Source organism: Aulonocara stuartgranti (assembly GCF_965226115.1).
Source record: "Aulonocara stuartgranti genome assembly, chromosome: 22".
NCBI classification, from domain to species: domain Eukaryota; kingdom Metazoa; phylum Chordata; class Actinopteri; order Cichliformes; family Cichlidae; genus Aulonocara; species Aulonocara stuartgranti.
Window position 1 is genome coordinate 28,054,063 of NC_138957.1, and position 26,617 is coordinate 28,080,679.

Below are 26,617 nucleotides of genomic sequence, written 5' to 3' on the forward strand. Positions count from 1 at the left end.
TTTAATGACACTCAACCTTTGATTGAATCATCCACTGTAAATGGGATTGGGTGGTGATTCTAAACAGGGTATAAATATCTCAGTCCACCTCTTAAAGTACAGCAGGTAGTTTTATCACTGCCAGTAAGTCAAAGGGTAATCTCTTTGGCAACCTGCCTTATGAAGAAGTATGTCAATTGCCCTTGGTCTAGATAACTAAAGGATCGCCTTTATTTTACATTAAATATATTATTTTAATGCAGTTACAGGAACATAAGAGTGTTTAGAAATGAGGAGAAGGTTAACAAAAAGGGCTTCTTTTATCTCAGTGACTGTTAATGATGGAAAACTTGTGGTGAAGTCACGTCCCTTTTTTGAGAACTGGTTTGTGTAGTTTGGATGAATAAATATTGCCTTTCCCATGTCTTTTAGCTACAGTTTGTACAAAGATTGTTTTTAAGCATCAATTAGAAAAGGTTATTTTAAAAAACAGGGTTTGTTCAGAAGACCTTGTTATATTGATTGCATGGCAGTTTTAAAGCCTCTCTAGTTGCATGGTTGCGTGGAGAATGGATTTACTTATGTAAAGGGAAGCCCTTGAAAGAACCCTGAAGTCATCTTGGGAAATACCTACACAGGCCAGGAAACTGTGACAGGCTGTGACACTGCTACTCTTGTGCAACATGCCCATGAAAACACTTGCCTCAGTCATTATTATGGGACACCATTGCATGGGTGTGCCCTTTTTAAAACAGTGCACCTATTATTATAAGAATGCAGCTCAGTAAGCACGCAGATGTACTTTGTTATACGCTAGTTATTTGCACCATTTTCTGATCAGCCGAGCCTTCATAGGTCAACATTTCTTATCAACAAGGGCAAGAAGTGACTGTTACTTGCATAATAAAGCGTGGGTCTCTGTGGTATTAGTCACACAGCTAACGAGTGCGAGGGCGAAGTATCTTCACTGTAGTATACGTCTATCATTATCTAAATAAAACAAATTATCGATAAGCTGATGGAAAACAAAGTAGGCTGCAGAGAAAGCTTTCACAACTGGAATGTTGAAGCTCTCAAAAAGCTGTTTAAGACATATTTTTATATATAACAACCACAAATGTTATGTATTCGTTTTACAGTTGGATTAAAATGATAACACATGTACATGTAAATGTGCAGTATGATCCAGAATAGTGTCACTATTTGTCACTGGAGATAACACAGCTTATATAGTACAGAATTAATAGTAAAAGTAGTTAATTTATTTAAATAGTGGGAAATAAAGCAAAAACAGAACAGTCAGTAATTTTAATAGACTGCAGTCTACTTGTTTTATTGTTTCCAGTTGGAAGATGGTGCTGGTATTGAGATTAAAGTGTGTTTCAAACATTCTTCATGCGCTATAAAGGGGTAAAACAGAAGCACTGTAGTGTGTGAGCTGTTGATCTTTTTCTTTTCCTGTGTGCATTTTTGTTTTAGTTTCATGGAACAAGAAGAGTTAGTTATACGAAAAATATGATTTTCAAAATGGCATTAGAGTTATTTCCTGTGTCCAATAGAGATTACATTTAAACTCATTTTATAAGCCAAGGTTGTCAGCAGTAGAAGTTAATTTTTTCAATAATGTCATTTGTGCTAACTCTTTGTGGTAGCACTGGAAGAGAGGAGATGAAGGAAATGGTTATTATACCACCTTAATTATTGTCTCTGTCTCCACAGGGCTATCTGACAGCAGTCGAAGAAATGCGGACAGCATAAAGGGTCTTAAGAGGAAGAAGGTTGTTGCAGAGAATCAGCTAAAGAAAATTCCAAAATCTCCAGTGAAGAAGCCCCTGCAGTCAAAAACATCTGCTGAATCTGCTCTCCGAGGATCTTCGTCCAAGGAAACTCCGCATTCTTGCTCCTCCTCCTCCAACAGTCCTTCCCACAATCTTTCAACATCGCCCAGTGGAGAAAGTGACCAAAAGTATGCTCAACCAGTTGCAGCGTCCCCTGACAAGGGGTCATTTTCTGCTGAGGCTGAAAGGCTGAAGCAGGAAAAATCATCTTCTAGGCCACCATCGCTTGAGCTCACAGCTGGTGAGGAGGACACTCTGATTACTGCTAAAGGAACTCTAAAGCCTAAAGAAAGCAAAAGCCAAGACTCCAGCTTTGACGGAGATCCTTACGCCAACAGCGCTCCACTTGATGTTCTACTTAAGGCCATGGAGCCTGATTTTAGCACACTGGCTGAGAGGAAAGCCTCGATGCAGGTCACAGCCATCGGTAAAGCCAGTGGTGAAATCACAGCAATGCCAGGTGTCAATGTTGGTCTCCAGACCCAACCTTCCCATATGCAGACCTATTATATTGACAAACAGGGCAATGTCATTGGCATTGCAGCGCCAATACAGGGAAATCTACAAACAGGTCCACAGGGTACCGCTCCCCTTGCTACACCGCATTTTATGCCCGTTGCTTCCAATCCAGAAAATCCTAGCTTGCACATAAACTTTAATGCAGGACCATCTACTATAACTCATGCTCCTGTTCCCTCTGGCTCAAGTGCTTTGCCACAAAGCCAACCACCAGTTGTGCACACATGCCAGTCCCTCTCAGCCAGTGTTCCCAGCAGTATTCAGGTCCCAGTTACACCAGGCAGCAACCAAGTTCAGATGACCACTGTTATGACCTTTGGTGCTGAACAGGTTTCCAAAGACCAAAAGCCTAAAAAACCAGGAAAGTACGTTTGTGAATACTGCAACCGGGCATGTGCAAAACCCAGTGTGCTGCTCAAACACATCAGGTCTCACACAGGAGAAAGGCCATATCCCTGTGTTACTTGTGGCTTCTCATTCAAAACCAAGAGCAACTTGTACAAACACAAGAAATCACATGCTCATGCCATAAAACTGGGTCTCATTGCACGCTCCGAATCAGGAGGTGGATCGCTATCTCAAGAGTCTGACAAAACCACAGGAACACATTCAGAGGCAGAGGAGAGTGGAGACAGCGATGAGGAAGGTAGCACTGCCGACTTAGACCCCGACTCGTCACAAAGCAGCGTGGCTGCTTTGTCTGAAAACAGTTTACTGAGTGCAGGTGGAACACAAGCCAACCATGGGGAAGTGGACTTATCCGGTGTTTCTGACTCAGTCAAATCATCCCCAGCTCAGAGAGCTCACGAGCCTAAAGTAACAGCTGCACTCCCAAAAGTTGTTGTGTACCCAGTTAATGTCTCCCCTCTGAGGGCGGATAGTCCGAGAGTTACAGGAGCAGCACCTGAGCAAGCTGCTGCACAACGACAACGAGACTTCCAGACTGCCAGTCTGAGATCGAATATCACAGTCTTGTCATCTCTGAAAGGGGTGGATGGTGCAAATCCCTTACTAGAAACCGTCAGTGAAGATGAAGACCAACACTGCAAGTCTCCACTGTTAAGTGGGCACGCTCAGCTTCAGCGGCAACAAGCAACAGACTTTTCTCAGCAGCAACAGCCTAAGTGTCTACTTAGTCCACGTAGTTTGGGAAGCACTGATTCAGGTTACTTCTCACGTTCTGAAAGTGCTGATCAGGCCATGAGTCCACCCAGTCCATTTGTAAAGATAACTCCACCAGTAGATGTTGATATTGCCAAGAACACTCTTCCTAATGTCCCTCCTGTGGTTGCCTCAGTCATGCATGTAGCACATGAGCAGAGACCAAGGGCGATAGACGGACAAATGCGTCCACGATTAGAAGCCAGTGCACGCTCTTTAGAAGAACGAATTACAAAGTTGATATCTGATAATGAGATAGTAGTTGACAACAAGCAGCTGGACAGTGTAAAGCCAAGGAGGACCTCTCTTTCAAGGAGAGGTAGCATAGACTCCCCGAAGTCATACATATTTAAAGACTCTTTTCAGTTTGATCTTAAACCAATGGGAAGAAGGTCAAGTTCCAGCTCAGACATCCCCAAATCTCCATTCACTCCCACAGATAAATCAAAGCCAGTATTTCTTCTTTCTGTACCCCCCCAATACCCACCGATGGATTGTTTGCCAATAACAAGGAGCAACTCTATGCCTACTACACCAGGACACACTGCTCTTCCCCTTAATGTTGCTGCTGTCCCCCATCCTTTGCGCAGCAGCCAGTCATGTGATGACAAAATTAGTGCACTAAATGACGATGTATTTTCATCAGCTCCATCAACCCCAAATCCTGCAATGCATTCTCGTACCTTGGTCAGACAAATAGCAGTAGAGGACTTTTCCCACAATGAGAGACATGGTCTCCCCTCTGTTCGCTCCATGGATGAGGGCTATATCGGACAAAGCAATTCTGCAGAGCACATGCAAAGAAGCAGGTCTTTTGAACACAGTCAGGAAAGAAACAGAAAACCTCAGCAGACTAAAGGCACGATGTATGAGTGTGAAACGTGTCGTAACCGGTACAGAAAGTTAGAGAACTTTGAAACTCACAAGAAATTCTACTGCTCTGAACTTCATGGTCCAAAAAACAAACCAATGGCTGCCAAAGAAACTGACCAAGATGTTTTTCATGTTAATTTACAGCAGCCCATAGCAGGAGCAACCACAACTGGGCCAGGGGTACTTGACCAACAGACATCATTCAGGAAGAGGAGGAAAATGAAAAGTGTTGGTGATGAGGATGATCAGTCTCCAACTGATACTAGTGCACCTTGCTCTGTTAGTTTTGAGCTACCAGCAGTTCTGGCAAACAGGAATTTTCCTCACCATGCTGTAATAGTAGATATACAACCCAAAATCAACCAGCCAAAGCTACCTCAGATACAGCTTGTAGCAAGAGGCATTAATTCTCCAGATTCCAGACTTTCGCCAATACGAGAGACCCAGATCAGTACCCCTGCTAAAGGAGACTTGCAAAGGCAAGGCAGCGGCACTTCAGTCATCAGACACACCAACTCTCTCAGCAGACCCAATTCCTGTGAGACAGAGTCTATTGACAGGATCTCTCCTGTTGATAGCATGGAGAAGGATCCCCTGATCAAACCCAAATCAGATGTGGCATCTGGTGTCTTAACTGATGGTTACCATGAAACCATATCAAAACCTAAGAGCACAGATTATGGAAAACAAAGAAAGGAGCAGTGCACTGATAGGACAGTGGCACCAGTTGGTGAACACTCTACTCCTATCCATCAGTCTCGCCTTGTTCGTCAAAATAACATTCAAGTTCCTGAGATTTTAGTCACAGTGGAACCGGACAGAGAACATGAAACACAGACTGCTGAACCAGCAGATAAACCTGCAGATCAGTTCAGCTGGCCTCAGAGAAGTGAGAGTTTGTCAAAGCTCCCAGCAGAGAAACTTCCCCCTAAGAAGAAGAGAATTCGTCTGGCTCAAATGGATCATTCATCGGGCGAATCCAGTTTTGAATCGAGCCTCTCACGAAGCCTCAGCAGGGACAGCAGTCTTTCTCGTGGCTCCAGCATCTCAGCCTCTTTTGACAGAGATGAGCCATCTAGATCGGAGAGTCCTTCTCGAGGAGAGTGCGTTGGTAAAATTCCAGAGACTCAGTGTTTGCCAACAGCTTTCAACACCCTTGGTGTGCCTGGAATGATGAGGCGTGCCGCATCTGAACAGATCACATGTACTCAACCCTCTGTGGAGATTTCATGTGACTACCGCAGCAAATCCTTTGACTCTGGCAATGTATCTCCAAGTAGATCTCTGTCACCTGCTGGACAGCCAAAAAGTGGACAACTCTCCCAACTTTCCCAGGTGCCACTAATTGAAAGGAGACGGGGGCCATTAGTTCGGCAGATGTCTTTAAAAATTGGACCTGAAAGTCAGCAACCTGTTAGGAAAGCTGCCGCTCCTTTAGATAAACCTCTCATTGGAAATGTTAGCTCTTTCACTCAGAACAGACCCCAGCAGATTCACATTACTAGCAGGCGCGCAGTGCCTCAGCCCTTTGTCCTGCACACAGAAGAACCACCACTGCAAAAGAATGAGCAAATGGTGCAGAGCATTAATTTGGGTAGCCCAACTCAGCAGCCTCAAGTCCATGGCCTTCCACATCCTTGGCACCAAACATCAAGGGTTCAAATTTGCCAAAAGATACAACAACCACTAAACCAGATCTTGGTTTGTCGAGAGAACATCCAAAACAAACCAGCTGACACAGAAGAAAAAAAACATTTTGTGCCCAAATACCAACTACAGTGTCCAGCTCTGAGAACAGGCCAAACCTTTTCCTTCTCTGGCACACAGGGAGCTCAGATAGCCCTGCCAGTTTTAACAATACCAATTGCCAATCCGATTTTGAGCATTTCAAAATCATCTGATGTAATCCAAAATTTGTATGTAGCTCAACCCAGTCAACAGGCTGCAGACAGTAAAACACAGACGGTTGTTTTGTCGGGTGAACAGCGAAGAGAATCATTTGATCAAACCCAAGGAAGTGCTGTACCACTGCCACAGATCTTGATAACTCACGAGCAGATCCACCCTGCTCACTCTGTGCCCAATAAAAATAGTCTGTCGTCGACTCCCAGTGTGGAAAGTGATTTTCGTGTTGTAACAACTGCAAAGAAAGATAGGACTCAAGCTCAGACAGGAGGCCCTCATAACCGCACTGTAGAACAAACTCCTCTTGGGTCTTTACATTGCACGCAGAAACTGGCATCAGTAACACTATGCCCGCAGCAGGAACCCACTGCATCAAGCAAACGAATGTTGTCACCTGCAAACAGCTTGGACATCTACATGGAAAAGCACCAAAAACGAGCTAAAGATGAGCATGGTGTGGCCTGCCTCACCGATGGACGATCAGTCAATTATCTTAATTCCAAGATGTCGGAGGTGACCCGACAACGGAAGCTGACACTCGTTAGGCAGGTGTGCACAACTGAACCAGTGGACAGTCCCATTGAGACGGAGGCCCCACCTCTGCCCCAGGTTAAGTCAGATGGGGAGAAGGACTCAGAGGCTACTGATGATGTTAAACCTATGTCACCTGATGGTGCTGGGATAGAAAAAGATACAATAACTGTTATTCATGAAGAGACAGGCCCTATCCTGAATACTACACTTGGTAGCCAGGGAACCTCCATGCCAGCCAACAACAATCTGAAGCCTCAAGAAAAAGCTGAGGAACAGAGGTGGACTCCAGCCAAATCCCCAATTAGGCCCTCCAGTTTCCACGGTGGTCAAGTGAAATTGACCACATCTGTGTCTGTGGTTAACACAAAAGACAGCCACCGCCTGTCTTTCCCCAGCCTGAAGACCACCACCACTTTCACATGGTGTTTTTTGATGAAAAGGAAACCTCTCCATGTTCAACAGACCGACCTGAAGACTTCAGCATACGCTACCTGGACAGCCAAACCCAACAACCCTAACCCACTGGGGTTGCCTACCAAGGTGGTCATGTCTTTGTTTGACTCCAAGCAGAGCTCCAAGAAAATACACTACACATCAGCCATAAAAACAAGTGGGAAATCGGACATCTTGTCTTACTCAGGCAAGCTGAAGGATGTCATGCCCAGGGTAAGACTAACTTTCTGCAAAGTCTGAAATATCATAATGTTGTAATGATGACTTGTTTCTTGAGTCACATCCAAAAATATCATCTTTTTCCTGCAGTTGCCAGTAACCCAAAAGTCTGTATCAGTTGAAACCAAAAGTAAAGTGCAGCCAGAGACTCAAGCCAGCAACGATTCAGACAAGGACTTGGTCATTACAACAGAACCGAGGCGAATCAAAATATTTGATGGCGGGTATGAAACGGAACAATCTGATTATATTCAAAATGTTAGCAACATTATGTTAGATTTTGTGCTCATGGTTACATTTCAAACCCACAGGTACAAATCTAACGAGGAGTATGTTTATGTACGTGGCCGTGGGCGAGGTAAATACATCTGTGAGGAATGTGGGATTCGCTGCAAGAAGCCGAGCATGCTGCGCAAACACATCCGTACTCACTCTGATGTCCGGCCGTACCATTGTGTCCACTGCAATTTCTCCTTTAAGACGAAAGGTGAGTGTTAAAGCCATGTGATTATAGTTCGTACAATGCAGCTGTATAAGTCCCTTTTAAATGCAGTACATGCATGTATGATTTTTCATTTGCCTTGTCTTTTGATAATTAGTGCAGCCTCGTATAAACAGGAACAAATGTAGTTCTGTTAATGTCTTTAAAAGTTATAGCTCTTTCTCACGCCTGATTTTGCAATATCAAACTCTGTATCTGTAACACACAGGAACTGAAAGAATTTACTCTTTCCTTTTACAAGCTGTGAAATTAAAAATGTTATTCCACCATCTCTTAAACCAAGACAGTATGATTCACCATTCTTTATCGAACTTGCCTACCCACGCGACACTGCAGAACAGTACTTGGTGTCAGCAACCCACGTTCATTTAAAAATGTCTTTATCAGTTACTCACCCTTTACATAGAGCTTTCCCAAAGACCGCATACTCTTACATAAACTCCTTCTGTGCTATTGTTCAAGCTCTACCCACCCGTAAGACCTCATTGCCTCCCTTTTTGTTATAGGCAATCTGACCAAGCACATGAAATCCAAGGCCCACAGTAAGAAGTGCATGGAGATGGGGGTGCCTGACGGTCTAATTGACGATCAGGATGCTGAGGACTCTGGTACGGTGCTTTGCTCCTCGGGGTTTTCCTTGAGGGAATTGCACAAAAGCCATAACTTCTATAAGATGAACAGTTTGTCTGTAAAATATGAGTTTTGTATTACTACAGTTGCATATATAATATTGACTTAATTCAGATTTACTTATACAGTCAGCTTTGATTTCTAACAGCAGGATTGCCCTTCTTTTAATAGTTTAATGGCATGAAATATAAAACATGGAGTGTCCCTGCTTGTGCTCTGTTGCTATGTCGATCAATGGCTTTGCCACGGTCTAATTAGAAATTCTAAATGCAGCTTCTTCCTCTTAACTCAAAGCGCATGTGGGCGACATGCACAGCGTTTAGAAAGAGGAAATTGCTGCATCTAATTTTAGAAAAAAAGAGAGGGAGAGAGAGGCTGCCTGAAAACATTCTGTGGTCCAAGTCTCTAACAGCTTATTTGTTTTTCCTCCTCTGCCTGTGATGGAGCTCAGGGGCGTATGGTGGTGTAGGGTGTGAAACACTGCAGCAGCAGTACAAAACATCCACGAGTAGCGGGATTTTCAGTGCTGTTTTTTCTCACTTTAAGAAAGAAATCTTGGATCATAATCAAAGTTATTTAGTGAATGAGTTTTTTTTCTAGCTGTGATGACATGTAAGTACAGCAGATTTCAGAGACAAGAATTCAATTTTTCTTCTCACGTATTTCCTCGGCAGGAGACCGCAGTCAGGTGAGCAGTGCTGACCGCCAAGATTCAGATGGAGATGACTCCGATGGTCCTGATGATGAGGAGAATGATGACAACGAGGAGGAAGAGGAGGACAGCCAGGCAGAGTCGGGACTCTCTACCAATCCTTCTGTGTCTGCAAGCCCGCAGCACATCTCTTCCAAAGAGGCTGACGTCCCTCCTAGCGCACTCCTAGCCCAGATGTCGATCAGCTCCATCTCCCTCCCTCTGTCCCAGCCTCCAGTTCCCGAATCCCACACAACATACTCCGAATCTGTCCCCATGATGAGCCCCGTGTTCCTGAGCAAGCATTCGGGGTCCTGCTGCAGTCAAATGGCTTTCCTTCACTCTCCTCCACCTGTTGCCACCACATCAGAGTCCTACACCTCAGACACAGAGTCGGTGCACATGATGAGCCCAGTGTCACCCTGCAGGCAGATGTCCATCGACTACCCAGACTTTGATGTGCCCCCTAGTCCCCCAGTGCAAGGCAAGGGCTCCAAAATAGGCCAGGTGAGACCCTTATTTTCTCCATGTGTCCCCCCCCATCCCTCCCTGTCTGCTTCCCTTCTTTCCTATCCATACCCTTACTTTGACTCCTGCATGCAAGGCACTTCCACAAAACTCCTCTGAATTCTCTGAGCAAAGGTGAATAATCCTATAGGTCTACTGGACTCATCCAGATATCTTCTAAACTTGGGTTTTGCCAAAATAATGTCAAGAAGTGACGATATTTTTTTTCCTTTCACAGGACACCTCTGCGTCTCCTGCTGTGGCAACCAGTGAGTCAAGTATACCAGTGGACCGGGGCACACAGACTTCCTCCTTTGGTTCTCAAGTTCCTTCACACTTCCCCCTACAGGGTGTATCACAAACACCGGGAGCAGAGACCCAGACTCACCTGTTCAGTCACCTGCCCCTGCACTCTCAGCAGCCATCTCGCTCCTCTTACAGTATGGTTCCAGTTGGGGGGATCCAGCTGGTCCCTGCTGGCCTGGCGGCTTATTCTACCTTTGTGCCAATCCAGGCGGGCCCCGTCCAGCTCACCATCCCAGCTTTGAGCGTCATTCATCGAAACACGAGCCCGTTGCCAGCTCCCAACACTCCACCCCAAACGGAGAGCTTGCCAACTCAGCCACTTGTGGTCCAGGAACCAATCAGCAGTGTTGTACCCTGCTTCCCTCTAGGGCAGGTTACTGGCCTGCAGGCTCAAACGATCCAGCCAGTGGGTCTGGAAACACTTAACCTCATGGGACTGACCAATACAGGCCTGGCATCCACACAGCTGCTGCCCCAGCAAGGCCTCACCCTCAATGCTGCCCTCGGAGTGCAGGTTTTAGCTGCCAACCCCACCTCCCAAAGCGGCACTGGGCCGCAGACACACGTCCCAGGCCTGCAAATAGTAAATATTGCCCTGCCTGCCATCATTCCTTCGCTCAGCCCTCTGTCCACCCTCAGTCCCCTCCCCGGGTCCTCTGAGAGGCAGGGAAGCCCTGAAGCTCTGGGAACACAGCCACCTCATGGTGAACACAGGCTTGGTTCACCACCCACCCCTTTTAAGGTCAGCTCCTCTCCAGAACTGACCTCAGGCAGCAGGGCTAGCCCCGGAGGTAACAGTGGAGCAGAGCTCACACAGACTGTGGCGAGGGATGAACGAGAAAAATCCCTCCAGCAGAATCCATCACCAGCTCCTGAGAGTCAAGCAAGAAGCCCCAAACAGCCTGCAGCTGAAGGAGCTGGTGATCCTGCACCTCTACGACCGCCACCAGTGACCAGCTGGCAGAAGGTAGTTGAAGACTATAATGAGGCCTCCAGTGACGATGAAGACCGACTGGTCATTGCCACCTGAAACCCTCAAGTGGAAACACTTCTTCTCCTTTTGTAATTCTTGTCACTTTGTAAGACTGAAAACACTTTTCAGGGGTTTGTTTCTCAGCAAATCACCTTTCAAAGCACAGATGCTGACATTCATGATGATGATGATGATGATGACCAATCATTTAATTTTTTTTCCAAATTGTCAGCTCCAGACAGTTTTTTTTCTTTTTTTTTTGTACATGTTGTATAGACAATTGTGCCTTTATGGAGTTTCTTGTTTAGGAATCTGTACATAATTCCTTATAAATTCAGTCAATGCTTGTGTTTAATTCAAAAAAATAAAAAAGAACCATAATACTGGATGATATCAATTTTATTCTGGAGGATTCGTCATTCGTAAATTTATGGAATTATAAATGTTGTACTTGTATATGTACATTTCTATGGATTATCGGGCAATGTTTCTGTGTACAGATGTTGTGTTCAACTATTTATTATAATCCATCTAGTGCCCATTATGACCCATAAGTCCATAGGTATGTGCATTATGGTAGCTTTACATTGCTGTATCAATATTCTTAACTGTATCAGTAAAAAAAATTGTTTATAAACCTTTAAACTGTCTTATACTTGATTGATTAAACACTTACTGCATTAAAAAGGAGGCTATTCGTCCCTCTGATCACCTGCAAACCTCACTCATTTCCAACAGTAAACATCAGTTTACAGGCTGTGCTTTTATATACTGGAAATTGATGGAAATGAGCCAGAAAAACACACTCCTGTCATTAAATGTAGACTTTAGTTTGCTTCTTTAATAAAAGCTACTTTCATCACAGCAGGTAGCTCCACATGTTTGATTTGGCAGATTTATTTATTTGTTTAACACCTGATCCCACCCCAGAGGAATTTGGAGCCTTCACGTGTTAGGCAAATGTGTAAACCACTACACTATGGATGTATAGTTAATGAAGCCACATCAGAAATGCTCCAGTTAGTGAAAAATGGATCTTAACGTACACTTTACACTTCATGTTACCCTCATCTTACGGGTGACTCAGTTACATGAATTATTATTGGTCTTCTCAGACTTGTAGCCATTACTAGAGCAAGATTGTCATTAGACAATTTTTGTGTCAGACTTGTGAATCGGTTACAGGTGACAGGTGGAGTGTTTCAGTCTAACAATAAATAAATCAATTACATTTCCTGGAAATACTTTAAAGCTTATGTTTTAAAACAGAACTGGATTTGCAATGATAAGCTTGGTTTTTAGGGTTTTTCGACTTTATTTTAAAACTCGGAAAGTTTTGCAGACCAAACAGGAAAAGATCTGAAAGATGAATTAATGAGCAGCAAACTGTTTGTTACAACTGCAAATAAAATAACCCACTTGCCCAAAGGGATTTCATTACGAAATGAACACATTAAATGCGTGTCATTAATATCTGGTGCCCCAAAGCAATTACATCAAACTGCCATGTGAAGCACACATATTAATCTTAATAGTTTAAACCATGAAAATATGCTCTGCAGAGCCAAAAATGGAGCTTCTTAAATTACAAGTAGGTGGTTATGTTTGTTTTCAGTGTTCAGACTTTAGTTTCTTACCTCTCAGAAAGATGATGTTGCACACGTTTGCTTCAGCACTGTTCTGTGTTCTAACCTTTGCATAGACCTGAGCAGAATGAAAATCAGCATGCTCACTGGGCTGTGTTAAATGATGAAAAAATACTGCAACAATCTTGAACCATAGTTCAATCTTTTTTTTCTTTCCTTTTTTTTTTTTTTAAAATGTATCACTTACTACCACTCTTTAATGATAAACATTCCCTAAATATTGCAATTTGTTGATTTTAACGAGTAGAATTCGATCTAAACTTCGAATTGATTTATTTTATACAAATAAAAAAGTGACGATATGGAGAGCTCAAACATGGCAATCTGGCCTCAGTGAGGAAAACTTCCCTGTCGTCTTAAGAGGTTTTCAGTGATAACCTTGTTCTTCACCATTCAGAAAGGTGACTCATCCATCCACACTGAAGACTAATCCTCCCACCCCTCCTCCCTCAGGGCTGGCTGCTGTGGGTGAAGCTATAGCAAAGCAAACAGAGACCCCTAGAGGTCAAGATCTGCAACACTGATGAAGCGAAGAGCCAAAACAGAAGAAAACCTGGGCTGTTTCTAAAGGCTTAAGCACACCATGCATGATTTAAACTTGAGTGCCAAAATTTTTAATCCAAACCTTACAAATCTGCTCGTGGTGCAGCTCCCCTGCTTTGTTTCTTTCCTGGACAAACTTGTTTTCCCAGCCAGTGGAAACTCTCGAGGCCAGTTTCTGAGTAGGGGCATCAGAGCACGACAGGATACTTTACCTAAGACTTTTCCACTATGGGCATGCACACACATGCAAACAAGACCAATTTTCCACTGCTGCCCACAGCAAAGTGTGTCTGAAAATGAAGTACCCCTCGGTTTCCACGGTTTATTACAACTGGTGATGGAGGGAAACCATCAGATTAAGTAGTCTGCTCCAACTTGTGATCGCAAGGGGTGACGCAAGACAACAGACAATCACAAAATACCCTACACACTACAAACATGTCATATGTGGAATTCGACTACAATTAATCTGTAAATAGGACACTCCATTTGGGCCATACTTATCAGCTGAGATGTTTAATCTCCGGCAAAAATCATGACCAAAGGGACCCCAGAAAAAGCTGTTTGCTTCGGTTATGTAATGTATTGTTTCAGGCAAACAATGCTGTGAAGAACAGAGAGAATGACTCACATTAAACTCACTTCTTTTTTCCAGCTCATGAACAAGCAGACCAACATTTTGATCTGCAGCCGTGCAGATTATACAGAGAGTGGACGACACGAGTCCCAATACGAACACATGCTGGCTTCTTAAGAAAATGCTGGAATATCTTATTAGAAGCTGTGATTAAGTGGATGCAGCGGACAATACTTTGTACTGTTTCACAGTCTTAGATATTGATATGTGTATTAAAGTAGGAAATGAAGGAAGAAACAAATTGCATTGTGCTGTAGAGGTCTAATCGGGTTCATACTCCATTTAAGCTTGCTTTGAGTTTATTTTCCCGTCATGAAACAATACGTGAGAAAGTTTTTCCACTAAAAATGATCATGCTGCTCTCTGTTTTTCACAGGTTTAGTCAGTGAGTGGGTGTATTCATGGTTAGAGTTTTACAATGAGTGTATATATTCACTCATTGTAAGTTCATTTTAAAAAAGGTACACTTACATTTTTAGACTAATTTTTACACTAATAAAAATAAAGTCAAATTTTTTGGGTCTTTTCTTGCGCTTTGATTTTGGTTTTTTTCCCCCCAATGTGTAGATCACAGGTCAGATTTAAGACACTACAATTCTAAAGAAAAGTTGAGATCATTATCTAAGTTAAGGGGAGGTGCAGTAAAAAGAGTGCTGGAGACTAAACCAACTGCTTTAAAGCCTTTGTGCCAGTATGGATGGCACTGCTTTTTTCAAATTGTGTCTTTAAGCTGTTATGCTGCTGTAGTTTGAAAGAATTATTTCACTTGACTGCAGACACAATACGGTGCATTCGTTATCAATAGAATGTAAAATTATTATGCCTGTTATACTTTTACTTGACAGCGTTTTTGCCAGCTGTTATTTTTAAAGCTCCAAAACCATATAGTTTCTCTCCATCACCTGAATCTCTGATCCTGCTGAAGGCACATACCTTACATACCTACACGTACCTTTCATGATGGTTTCTAATTAGTCTCTACCTCCCTTTGGGTCATGGGTACTCTGCAGGTACCTGTTGTCTGCTTCACACAAGAAAATGAACCACTCCTTTTCCCCTTCACAAAGTTTGCCTCCTAGTCACCATCAGTTGCGACCGTTGTTGCCTACAAATAAGATAAAGCTAAAGAAAATTAATTCATCCTCTCATTAAAAAAGGGCATAAGGCACTTTTAAATTCCACTCATCACTTTTTGTGCAGATAATGCACAAAATGGTATATTTAGTACTAAATACCAAGTCACGTGTATGGGAACCAAGGCCTTACTTATTGTTGTTTATCAAAACTTCCATTATGTATTTAATTGTTGAGAATATTAAGCCTGGCTGTTAACATGTTTTTATTATAATCCTGGGGACATTTTTTAATTTTTCAGAAAAGGCTAAGGCATCTTTATTGAGGTTTATTTTTTTTATGCAGGAAAAACTGAGTAATTTTCAGAAAGAACTCATGCTGATACACTTTAAGTGAAGCATCAACATTTTTTGTAGTTCTGTGTGCTTCAGCTATATTTCTGCTAAATAGCCCCAAGTCCCCTCTGACGCTGATGTATTAAACGTCTACAGTGAATTTGAATTTGCAAAAGCAGAAATGCTGTCACTAGACTGCCACCTGCTGTCTAATCAGAGCACCACTAGATGAGTACGGCTCAGGTCGCATTTACTCGTCTGGAGTCTCCCCCCACACTCCCCACACCCCCAAACTTGGAACCAAAGCATCTCAAACTCCTCAACTTGGCCTGCACGGCCCCTTATCAGGGACCGACTGCTAACAAACATTATTGTCTGGGTACAAGCCAAAGGACAAAACTGTACAGCGCTGCAGGGGGAGGAGGGGAGGTGGGAAGCACTTGTACTATAAAGTCAAAGGGCTGCACATGTGGGCCCACACTGACAACAGAGACTGTAGACCGACTCTTCTGCGCTCCTGCGCGAATCTCCGAGGACTCTCGCTGAAACGCTCTGAGGGATACACGCTCGTTTTCTCACCTCTGAGGGATTATTCATTTTCTTCAGCACTACTTTACTGCAAACTATGGATATATACGTTTGGATTTCCGTGTTATCAGTGATGTACTCCTGGATTTCCTCCACAGGTAACTTTTGCGAGATTTTTTCCAACCACTTATAAACTTAATTTTACGTAAATGTATATAAACACCGAGCAAACCACTCACCATGCTGAGTGAAAGCAAATCAAATCAAAAACATCCCCAGCCTGCAGTTATGCAGATTAGTCTCAACTTCTCTTTAGTTTAATAGCTTGTAGATTGTGTTTTGATAACGACGCTGTAATTACAGTCCTGTCGGCCCCCGCCGGAGACGCGCTCACTGCCTCCACCGTCAAAGAGGGGCGCCATGTGCGGACCAAACGCTGTTCCTGCGCATCGTTCCAGGACAAGGAGTGCGTCTATTTCTGCCACCTGGACATCATATGGGTCAACACACCTGAGTAAGTATTTTTAAGTGTGGTTAGTGGTCTCCAGCAGCGTGTAAACATGTGTAAAGAGAAAGTAAATCGCTTAGATTGATGTTTGACGAAGTTTTGCGATAAATTATGCGTTTTTACTCTCTTTAAGCAATCTCCGATTATTTGTATTTTTGCACGTGAAAGCGAAACAACAAAATTGAATCGCATTCAACAGTCTTCTGATATGTTTTTAAGCATGTTTAGTTTTCAGTTTTTGACTCTTTTAGTTTTATGATTCTAACTGTGTCTCTGTCGCATCCAGGCGCGTGGTCTCGTACGGACTCGGCAACGCTCCGCGGACGCGGCGCGCGCTCGCGGACTCCAGCGCACCCAGGAGCGTACCTCGCTGCCAGTGTGTCCGGGAAAACGACAACACCTGCCTGAACTTCTGCCGGCCTGAAAACCGCCTCAGGTGCGCTTCACACAGCCAAAGCATATTTACTGACAGTGACACCAAAAGACGCTCCCAGCCTGTCGTTCTGCATTGTCTCCATCACATGTGGCGACAGGTTTTGTGTAGAAAATGAATAACTGAAATGTGATCCTGTTCTCATCGCGTGTTTCTGCTCCCGCTCTCAGGTATGAGACAACGGCCGACGTGGTGATTCGCTCCCCCGGGGGCGACGACGGTGCTGGGGCGCAGCGCAAACACAAGCTGGCAGCAGACACGGACAGGATTAAGAGGTAAAACAACACGCTTGCACTAAAGAGGGATAAACACCGCAGTATTTGCAAAATAAAGTGGCAATTACAACCAGGGACATTAAAAGGATTTTTTTTTAAATAGGGAGGGACTGGAAGGACAAAGAACAAGAAGAAAGAAATCAAAATATTTGATTTGAAATCTATAGAGGGCATTGTTCTCATGCTCCCATGTGGCCCTGTGCAATAACACAGGACAAAGTGGCACAGTGGAAACAAGCATTTGATCTCTTTACTTAAGAAAAAGTCACAATCTTACTTAACATTCTCAAGGTTTTAGCATCAAAATATACTCAAAGTAAAGTACTTCCTACACAGAATCATATATATGATACTGTGGGTAATAATTCTTGTTTGTTACTTTCATCCTGCAGCTGGTGATGATTTTAAATAATTTAAATACTTCTGGGTATATTAATTTATAATAACAGCAACATTTCTTAGTTGATTCATATTTAAAAATCACCATTAGTTAATTAAAGCTTTGAAAAAAATGACTAAATAGAGTAAATAGTACTATATTTGTATTAAAATGTAGTGGAGTAGAAGTAAAAAGCTGTAGATACATAATTAAAAGTGCTTTAACACTCTTGTCCAATTCTAGTCCAATAGCACTTTTGATGCTGGTGGGGCAGCAGGGGGCCGTGCACCACCCCATGGCCACCCTCTATACTCGCCCCTGTACAACCTCACAGCAACACGAGGCCCCTTTGTAGCGTGAAATATGTCAGCTCTTGTGAGCGTAACACCCGTGAGCCTGCAGGATAAAAACAGCCAGCACATGTTCAGAAGCAGAAATTTAGAGATTAACCCCCAAGCGAGGAATTCCTTGAAACTTATGATGACTGAGCTGCGTTATAAATTCCATAAAACTCCTAGGATCGTGTGGAATTCACCTCGAGTAAGCTCTGCCACTTTACGTCGCTTAACTGTGGGAGCCGTGTGGGTAAAGGAGCCGCGTTCATGTGCTGTCATGTCTCAAAGTTTGCGGCGCCACATGTCTGTACTTTCTCACTTATTAATAATTGGAATCATAAAACTCCAAACATCCATCTTCTCGAACCACTCAGGAGTAACAACTTTGTTTTGAATGTGTTTGACTGACTGCTCCAATTCACACACCTGCTTTTTACATAATCTGCAAAGTCACCGGTTTGCATGTCTAATGGCTTTATGCCTTTATCTACAGGTTGAAGAACAACAGTGATAAACGGGCACCGCCTCCAGCGCTCAGGGCTGCGCTGAAAACCCGCCTGTTCCTGGAGAAGTGGAGGGTGAGACAGCACCACAGGGCGAGAGCATGGGAGGGCGAGAGCGTGGCCTCCTAAAGAAGACTGCTTTCCTCTGCACTGTCATACAGAGGCAGGAAGGGGCTTTAAACCTTCTCTAAAGCCAGCGGGGACTTCTGTGCAGCAGCGCCCCTCAGGAAGGAAGCGGGTAGCCCGCATAAGGCCGGCTATAACCGACTCCATGTCGGTTTCACGAGTGCAGCAGAGCAGAGAGCACAGACAGCTCGACCGGGCTGCACTTCTTCAGACACCAGAATGACGTTAGAGACATTACAAGGAGTTCGGGTGAAAGGAGACAAGCTGAAAAAGAGAACTTGGCCACAATCTGCAAAAATCAAGGACACTCATTGATCTTTTCAGATGTCACGGTCAGAGACTCACGCTTATTGACTTTACAAACAAACAAACAAACAAAGCAAAAAAAAAAACAGACACCAAATAACATTTCATGAACCTGATATTACAGAGAGGAATGTACTCAAATCTTTCTAACAGAATAAAAAAAAATCTCTGCTGTATATTCTGAAAATGCCATAGTTTCTTTTTCCTAGCACACAACTGCAATAACAGATCATCTGTCAGTAAAAGGGATTATGTGCCTTGTATCATGGCTTTGCTCGAGACATGTTTTCACTGACTGAAACTGTATTTACCTAACAGGGTGTCTCCTGTGTGTCAGCTGCTGGGAGCCTTTTTTTTGTATTCCAGATGTTATCACTGATTTCTTGCCATTCACTCATCATAATTTATGTTTTCAGTAACTTTGTTGCTTACATGTGCTGCTCTCTATTTATTTATCATTTTTACACATTGTAATTAGATGGCCATATTGGTCGATCCTTTGTTTGTTTGGTTTGTCATTTCTGCGAAATGATTGGTCGCCAACGTGCCGAATTCTGGGCAAACTTTAATAAATTTGATACGTTTATTTAAAAGCGACGGATCGGCTCCTTCATTTTTTGTCACGTCAAAGGTTCATTTTCCGCTGAAGAAAGAATGAATGTGGGATTAAAGTTTCTGAACTGGGACGAAAGCTGCATGTGTTCAGTATGCAGGGTTTTAAGTTGGTAAATAAAAAAAGGGAAAGTCAGAAAGCAAAGTGTGAGCAACAAGATAAAGACAGACAAACTGAGAGGTAACAAGAAAGTGCAGGCAAAGAGCAGTCAAACGCAGCTAAACATGGCCTTTCATCTCGGCAACAAACCTGTGTGTACAGTGCAATTTCTAAACGAGCTGAAAGTGGACGTCGGGTTTCTTCCAGCAGCTCGCACATCCAGCACGCGGTTTATGTTCAACCCTGTAAGATGTGTCTTTTATGTATCCACCTCAAAGTTTCCACATTTTACCACCAAGTGACTCAGCAAAGTACAGCGCGTGTCACTCTTATGTAGTTCTCATTCCAACCTGCCACGACCTCCCGGCTCACCTTTAATGATCATTACACATACAGGTCATTACGTACGCTTGCTGTCTCCTCGTCGACCTTTACCACTCCTCCTCCTCCAGGGGCAGCTGTTCTCCTCTCAGGAGCTTCCGTGCATATCTTTTAATTTAATCTTGGCTCGCGAGTCAACTTCGTTTTATTTCAGTAAATCATTCATCCAGCTATTATCACTGCTGCAAAAAGAAACCCTAGAGCCATGGAAATGTCAGCTTTGAAGGAATTAAGAGAAATTAGTGTATGAACTTCTGGGCTAGTACTGATACTGACATGAGACTGATATTTGACATTTTAAAGTTTCAGAGTTCTTCAGCTCTTCGTTACAGTATTTTTAAACATTTAGCATGACCAAAATTGACTTGACACAAATAATAAGTATCGGCCACTGAGAGTGGGGATGCAGATATTCAGCAATGTGCTGGTGCATCGTTTAAAATTAAAATCGGTCTCAAATGCTTAGAAGACAGATGTGGACTGTGGACTGTAACCTTCATCATCAGCTGGGATTCTCCCACAGACAAGCAGGTTGGAAGAGCACAAGCCAACTGCAGCTGCATGGTTCAACTAAGTGTTTAAATAGAGGTCATAAAGAAAGCTGACTGAAAACCAAAGTGTTGAAAATATGTTACTCTAGGATCCATCCATTTTCTTAAGTGCTTATCCAATTTAGCATTGGATGGGCACTGGGCTCTCTCCCAGCTGTCATAGGGTAAAAAGAAGGGTACACCCCTGCGCAGGTTGCTAGTCTATAGCAGGGCTAACACAGGAATGAACCCAACATCCATGTCTTCAGACTGTGGCAGGAAAAATTCAACTGAAAAAGACCTGTTACCACAGATTTTTAAGCCCAGCTCCTGTATAATTTGGAATACTTTAGCTGTTTATCCCCATTTCCTTTCATCAAAAATGGGTTCATGACAGCCACCTTTACCCCTCAGTGAACATCTGAAGGGCCGGACACATCGCTCAGGTCCTCTGCCTGGTCTTTTCGCGATTTGCATGATTTGATCTTTAGTTGATGTAAATAGTTTTTTTTAGGTCTGTCCTGTTTTCGATCTCTACTAATCCAGTTTCCTCAAATTTTTTAAAAACACACTACACACCATGCAGATATATGCATATAAGTGTTTGAAATCACGTTTTTGGTACAAAACAACAGGTTGCTAGTAAACAAAGCACTTAAAGATACAGTTTAAAATTGGTTCTTTCTTTGTTGTCTGTTACGTTTAGACACAACGCTGCTTCACCCCTTGACTTAGGTCTGCAGACTCCTTGGAAGGAAAGTATAAAGAAATGATGGCGAGCTCAAGACTTTTGAACAGCATTGTATAAAGTCATTCGGGCTAAAAACATCCAGGAAAATTAATGCTAATCGACAAAAAGCAACATTTCAGCCCATCTTTACTCACTTTCACGACATGTCAAAGTGACATGATGATAAAATGTAGCTTCATTAACATCCTAAACTTATAGTTTAAAAAAACGTACCTGATTTTTTTCCACATTTTGTCGATTACCTCTGGAATGACCCTGTAACCTGACGCCACATATGCATATGCATGCATTAAACTCAGTAACGAAGCAAAACTTTGCTTCGTGTCTAGTGTGAACACACCATAAGCTTCACAGTAATACTGGACAGGACTCACAAAAACAGCTAAAGCTACAGTTATATCATACATTAAAGATCTCCAAGCACTTATTCTTGCAAAGCAGAGATTAAAACGGCGTGAATCTGCTGGATTAATCTGTCAGACACGTCCCTGCTCTTTAATGAACGTGATACAAGTTGTTCTTGGTTCGGCTCAAACACTGGCATGCCCAGATTGTTCCGCCATCACTCATCGGAGAGCTGCTTGAACTAGCAGCTAAAAAACAATCCAATGCAAATTGGGTGAAAAGTCTTATCTATCCAGCCCATTTAGCAAACAAATCCGCGGTGGTTTCTGTGCCTCGGGCGTGCTGTAAGAAACACTGCTGTGTCCTCCCGCGCTCTGAGTCCAATCATAACAATGCTGAAGTCACATTTTCCACACAGACCTACTGTTTGTTTGCAAAACAATTTGGAGGCATGTCTGCTGCAGGAGACAGTCAGGACCAAAGATTCAGACAATAATGAGAAAGTTTAGATGACACGCAAAAAAGCTGGACTTAATCCCAGGTGCAGTGGTCAGCGCAGCCAAACAAAAATCCTGTTAATGGAAGCAGAAGCATGGATATGTCTCTGTGAAATAGAAGTACTAATGTGCAGACAAAATAGGCTTACATCTCTGACGCTACAGGCCCTGGTTAGCAGGAAGCAACAATATATGCAAAAAAACAACAAATGAAAGAGCACAGCAGCACAGCTTAGGTTTAAAAAGCTCAATTTGAACAAACCACAAGACTTCTGGTACAATGTTTTAGACAGACGAGACAAAAGCCAAGATCTTTGGCCATAATGCAGTGCAGCATCACAGTTGGAGAAAACCAAACACAGCAAATCAGCAAGCACAACATAAATTAAGCACGGTGGTGGAGGTGTGATGATTTGGGCTCATTTTGCAGCCACGAAGAACTCGTCTGTATACCAAAGCACTCTCAAGTCCCAGCAACAAATCTACAACAAAATGTTTGAAAAAGAAGGTGTTGCAATCGCCCTGCCAAAGTCCAGACATCGCCTCGACTGAAATACTGTGGGAGGACCTGACGAGAGCTGTGGATATGTGATTACCTGAAACAAAGATAACAATGTAAAGAAGACTGGGCCAAAATTCCTCCACAATAATGTGACAAACTGATAAAGTCATAAAGAAAACAATTTGTTCAAGTCATTGCTGCTAAAAGTGGTTCCACTAGCTACTGAATCCTGGGGTGTACTTAGTTTTTCACACACCGCATTCTTGCTTAGCTTTGGGTAAATAAATACTGACACACTGTCATATTTCCTGTATTGTTGTTCATCTGAGGCAGTATTTACCTAATCTTAAGACCTGCTAAGGACTAGATCATTTTTACCTACCTTTGAGCTAAAAATTAATTTTGAAAGACAGACGTGGCCAAACCAGCAGCTGTACAAACTCTCAGCATATTAAAAATGGAACAAATACAATGAAACTCAGCATATATGCAGACAGCTACAACAAAAAACATACGCTGTAACAACCGCAGGCCTCTTTTACCACAGTCTTTAAATTCAACAATAAGCGTGTTTAACTTTAGATTAAGTTAAGATCTCATGCGGTGAGGTGAGCAATATCTGAATGCTTCTTCCACAGGTGAAAATGAACAATAACAGCAATCCATTAAGGCATTCTTCTACATGCTCAGTCAGGTTAACGAATGTAATCCATGACATAAAGGTGATGCACAACATCAGTGTTGGGTGGTGGCAGAAGGATTTGGATTTTGTAGTTGTGTAAAAGTGGCTACATCACAGCTCAGAAGGAAATTAACTGGAATTAAAATGTATTTAATCGTCTTTAAGTATTGGTATGTATGTGGCCGTCGTTAAAACATAAACTTAAATTCTTATTACATTAATGCTGCGGTTGGTAAAAATGGAGTAAGGTAAAGTAGTAAAGTAGTAAGCTCACCGTATGTTTTGATGGTAAGATAACGCTATGGAAAAATCAAGTGCTAAAGTATTGACAATATAAATATTAACAGACTTCTGCTGAAAAAAATGTTATATCACTTTGGCTCTTTTACAACAGTGACTGTACAGTTTGTTGTCAGATTACTTTTATCAGCGTGATTGTTGCATGTTTACTTTTATGACTCTGTTCTTATCTCCTCAGCCTTTAAATGCCCTCGATTTTACACCATGAGTCAGGTGTAGCTTTATTAAGTTTTCAGGTCTGCAGGATAATTGCTAAAAGGAGATGCCTCACTGTACCTGCACACTGATCAGGTTAACAGCATGCCAACGGACAGGGGGGTCTGAACACAATGGCACTGAGTCTGTGCTACGCAGCTCTGTGCAGAGAACTCCCCTGAGACATTAGCTTTTGGCATAACTCATTAGTCTATTCAATAGAGCGAGCACAACATAATAGCCCATTACACGTGAAGGAATCTCCTCGACTCGACAGGAATTCTCGAGCGCGGGAGCCGAACAATAGGAACCTGTGCGAGGAACGTCTGGGCAGGGCATGGTGGCCTCTGCTTCTGACGTGTGCCCAACGCTTGGCTCTCCCTCCACACGCCCTGTTTTTCCAACCAACACTCCCAGGTGTGCGAAAGCATCACGAAACTCGGCTGCGGCCCCACCAGAGCGGATTAATTACCCTGGCTGCATGAGCCAAACTCAGTGTTTGGCTGAGAAGGTTATCAGGAGTGGGCTGCTGGATGATGGAGCAAATGAAACCAGTGTGGGAGGTTGAGGTTGAGGATTCAGGGTTGGGTTTGTAGTGGAAGATGTTGGCCTGTGAGGGTGAGACTGGAAACTGGCACGCTGAAGTGAGTCTCGATTTGTCATCACATCTTGGCGAGGAGGCCTGAAACACTTGGGCTGATTATTGGTATCTCTCAGCACTCCTGTAATCCCACTCTTAGTCCTGCCTGACCCTCCCTGCCTGGCAGGAGCACGACAAACACTGAGGAGCATTTTCAGAATATCCCTGAGACATTCTGAAAATGCTCTGCTGCTGACAAGTATGTTTGTGGGGATGAGATGAGTCGGCACTTATACCTCTGCTTTTCCATCACAGCTTTATTTAACCGTGCTGCGCCTGTCTCACAGTGTCACACACATTTGAGGAGGAATGCTCAGAACGCAAAGAATTATACACAAACTTTCAGAAACCAGCCTCGGTGTGAACTCCAGTGTATAAAATTAAATCAGTCAAAGTCAGCAGGCGATGAAAAACAGATTCGCCATCAAAGTCTAAATATATACAGATGACATAACATGTACGCCCATCCGCCACAACATTAAAACCAGTCACAGCTGTTGGGGTAAAGCAGGAGAGCTGAGACAGCGATGAAGAGCCAGGTGAATATTTTTGTGATAAAACGATGAAGCAAACTAAAAACATTGCTGATCACAGGTACGCCTTTACTGTCTCGTACTGGATGATCTGCGTGCCATACCACTGTATAACTATTAAAGAAAATGAAACTCTTAAAACAAAGAGATTAAACATATTAAACTTTATGAACATTAACATCTGCTAATGGCAAAAATAATTAACTTTACATGTTTCATTGCAGTGAGTCGTTGGTATCACATGTGTATTTCTGTTATGAATAAATACTGAGCTTAACTTCTATTGTAAATTCCTTGGTTAGTTTATGTTGTGATGCTCTGCTATTTTCCCTTCAGTGCAATGCATGATGGTGTGCAAAGCTTGGGTACTGACCATTGGTTATATATCACTTTTCATGAGGAGTTGTGGGAATCTTACCTATAGTAATACTGCACATACTACACATACTACTACTACAGAGTCCAGGTATAATCAGACACCAAACCCTCTCCCAACCCACTTTCACTGTGTTTGTCTCACTTGTTGTGGACCGAGTACGACACATCTAATATTTAATCTGTGCCAATGGGAGCTTTTGATGTCTCGGCCACGGGAAGCACCAGCACGACGCTGGAGATGCACTGTTTGCTTGCCAACACACAAGGCTTTATTGTATTATTGTACACAGTTTGACTGATCACTGTTGTACTGGACAGCTCCAGCAGTCATTGTGACTGTTGGGGTTTCGTTTCTTTACTCTGCAGTAGAAAAGGCTTTAAAGTGACTGTTGCTATATTAAAAATAATGTAATTCAACTGAATTAATAACAAAACCATTAAAGAGTGACTTCACACATGAGCTACACTCATGTGAAGAGGGAGGGTGTAACAGCTGGACTGAATCAAGGCCAAATGTAATAAACCCAGTTAGTTATTTAAAATCATTAAATAATTATCTAATCATTCAAATATTTTCTATTGGCGCAACCAAACCTGTAAAACTGATCGGTGCCAATGGAAAAAATATGATCGATCAATAAAATAGTTCTTTCACCCTTACAGGAAGTCTCCCTGTGAGTAATGACAACGACCTTTAACCCATTAGATAAAGTGAATAACATTAATCATCTTCTTATAATTCAGTGTTCTGCTAAATGGCTTTGAGCCTGAAGCTAAACTTGACAGATTTTTTTTTAAATAGATGTTTTCATTTGAATGTGCTTTTAAATGTTTGTTTTTTAGTTCATTTTTGCCTGTTTCGGTTTAGTTTTTATTGTTTAAAAAGGTTTAGTTTCAGTATTAAGCTTTATCGTTATGGATTATAGATGGATGCGTTTGTCAGAAGGGTAAATTTTTAGATCTCGGTTGGGTTTTTTTGCCATTTTTATAAAATACTGTTTAACGTTGTCTTCACTTTTCTACTCTGTCCACAACAGTTTCAGTTAACTAAAATGTTTTTCATAAGCAGTTTCAGTTTCAGGGAAACACAACACAAAACCTGCTCAGGAACGGCTCGAGCAAAACAAAGAAAACTCCTCAGTGCCCAATCTGAGCCCCACCCGTTGACCAACGGGCCCAAACGATACGACGCAAAACACTACAAAACATCCTCAGCAGAGCAGTTTCCACGCAGAGGTGCTTCTAATGCTGCATCTGATTGTATGCATGAAGCGACCAAAGTTAAAAACATCATGAAACTTCATGCATACAAAGTTAAAAACATAATAAAATATTTATTTATGTGGGAGTTGAAGTAACTGTTTGCATTTTTCTGTTTGCGTGGCTAACAGCTGTTAGTCTGAGAGCATTCCTGATCCAGTAATTCACCCACCCAACATTCATCATCCTGGCT

The 26,617-nt window shown here is 42.7% G+C and overlaps 2 protein-coding genes and 1 long non-coding RNA gene across 7 annotated transcripts in view; 2 read left to right on the plus strand and 1 right to left on the minus strand.

Moving 5' to 3' along the window:
- hivep1 (HIVEP zinc finger 1) overlaps nt 1-11,735 on the plus strand; it is a 65,767-nt gene extending 54,032 nt beyond the window's left edge. For all 5 annotated transcript variants that reach the window (XM_082521303.1, XM_082521302.1, XM_082521301.1 and 2 more), the window contains 6 exons: nt 1,699-7,475; nt 7,572-7,705; nt 7,793-7,968; nt 8,490-8,591; nt 9,288-9,811; nt 10,050-11,735. In XM_082521303.1, the coding sequence (XP_082377429.1) occupies nt 1,699-7,475; nt 7,572-7,705; nt 7,793-7,968; nt 8,490-8,591; nt 9,288-9,811; nt 10,050-11,147 (7,811 nt within the window). In that variant the 3' untranslated portion in view covers nt 11,148-11,735. The remainder of the gene's footprint in view (nt 1-1,698; nt 7,476-7,571; nt 7,706-7,792; nt 7,969-8,489; nt 8,592-9,287; nt 9,812-10,049) is intronic.
- The window catches only part of LOC309698689, a 101,767-nt gene that overhangs the window by 13,296 nt on the left and 61,854 nt on the right, over nt 1-26,617 (minus strand). The gene's annotated exons all lie outside the window — the stretch shown is intronic.
- On the plus strand, nt 15,494-19,315 carry edn1 (endothelin 1). The gene is made up of 5 exons (XM_082521078.1): nt 15,494-16,011; nt 16,217-16,367; nt 16,648-16,797; nt 16,965-17,069; nt 18,277-19,315. The coding sequence occupies exons 1-5, from the start codon at nt 15,951-15,953 to the stop codon at nt 18,413-18,415; spliced, it is 606 nt and encodes a 201-aa protein (XP_082377204.1). The 5' UTR covers nt 15,494-15,950; the 3' UTR covers nt 18,416-19,315.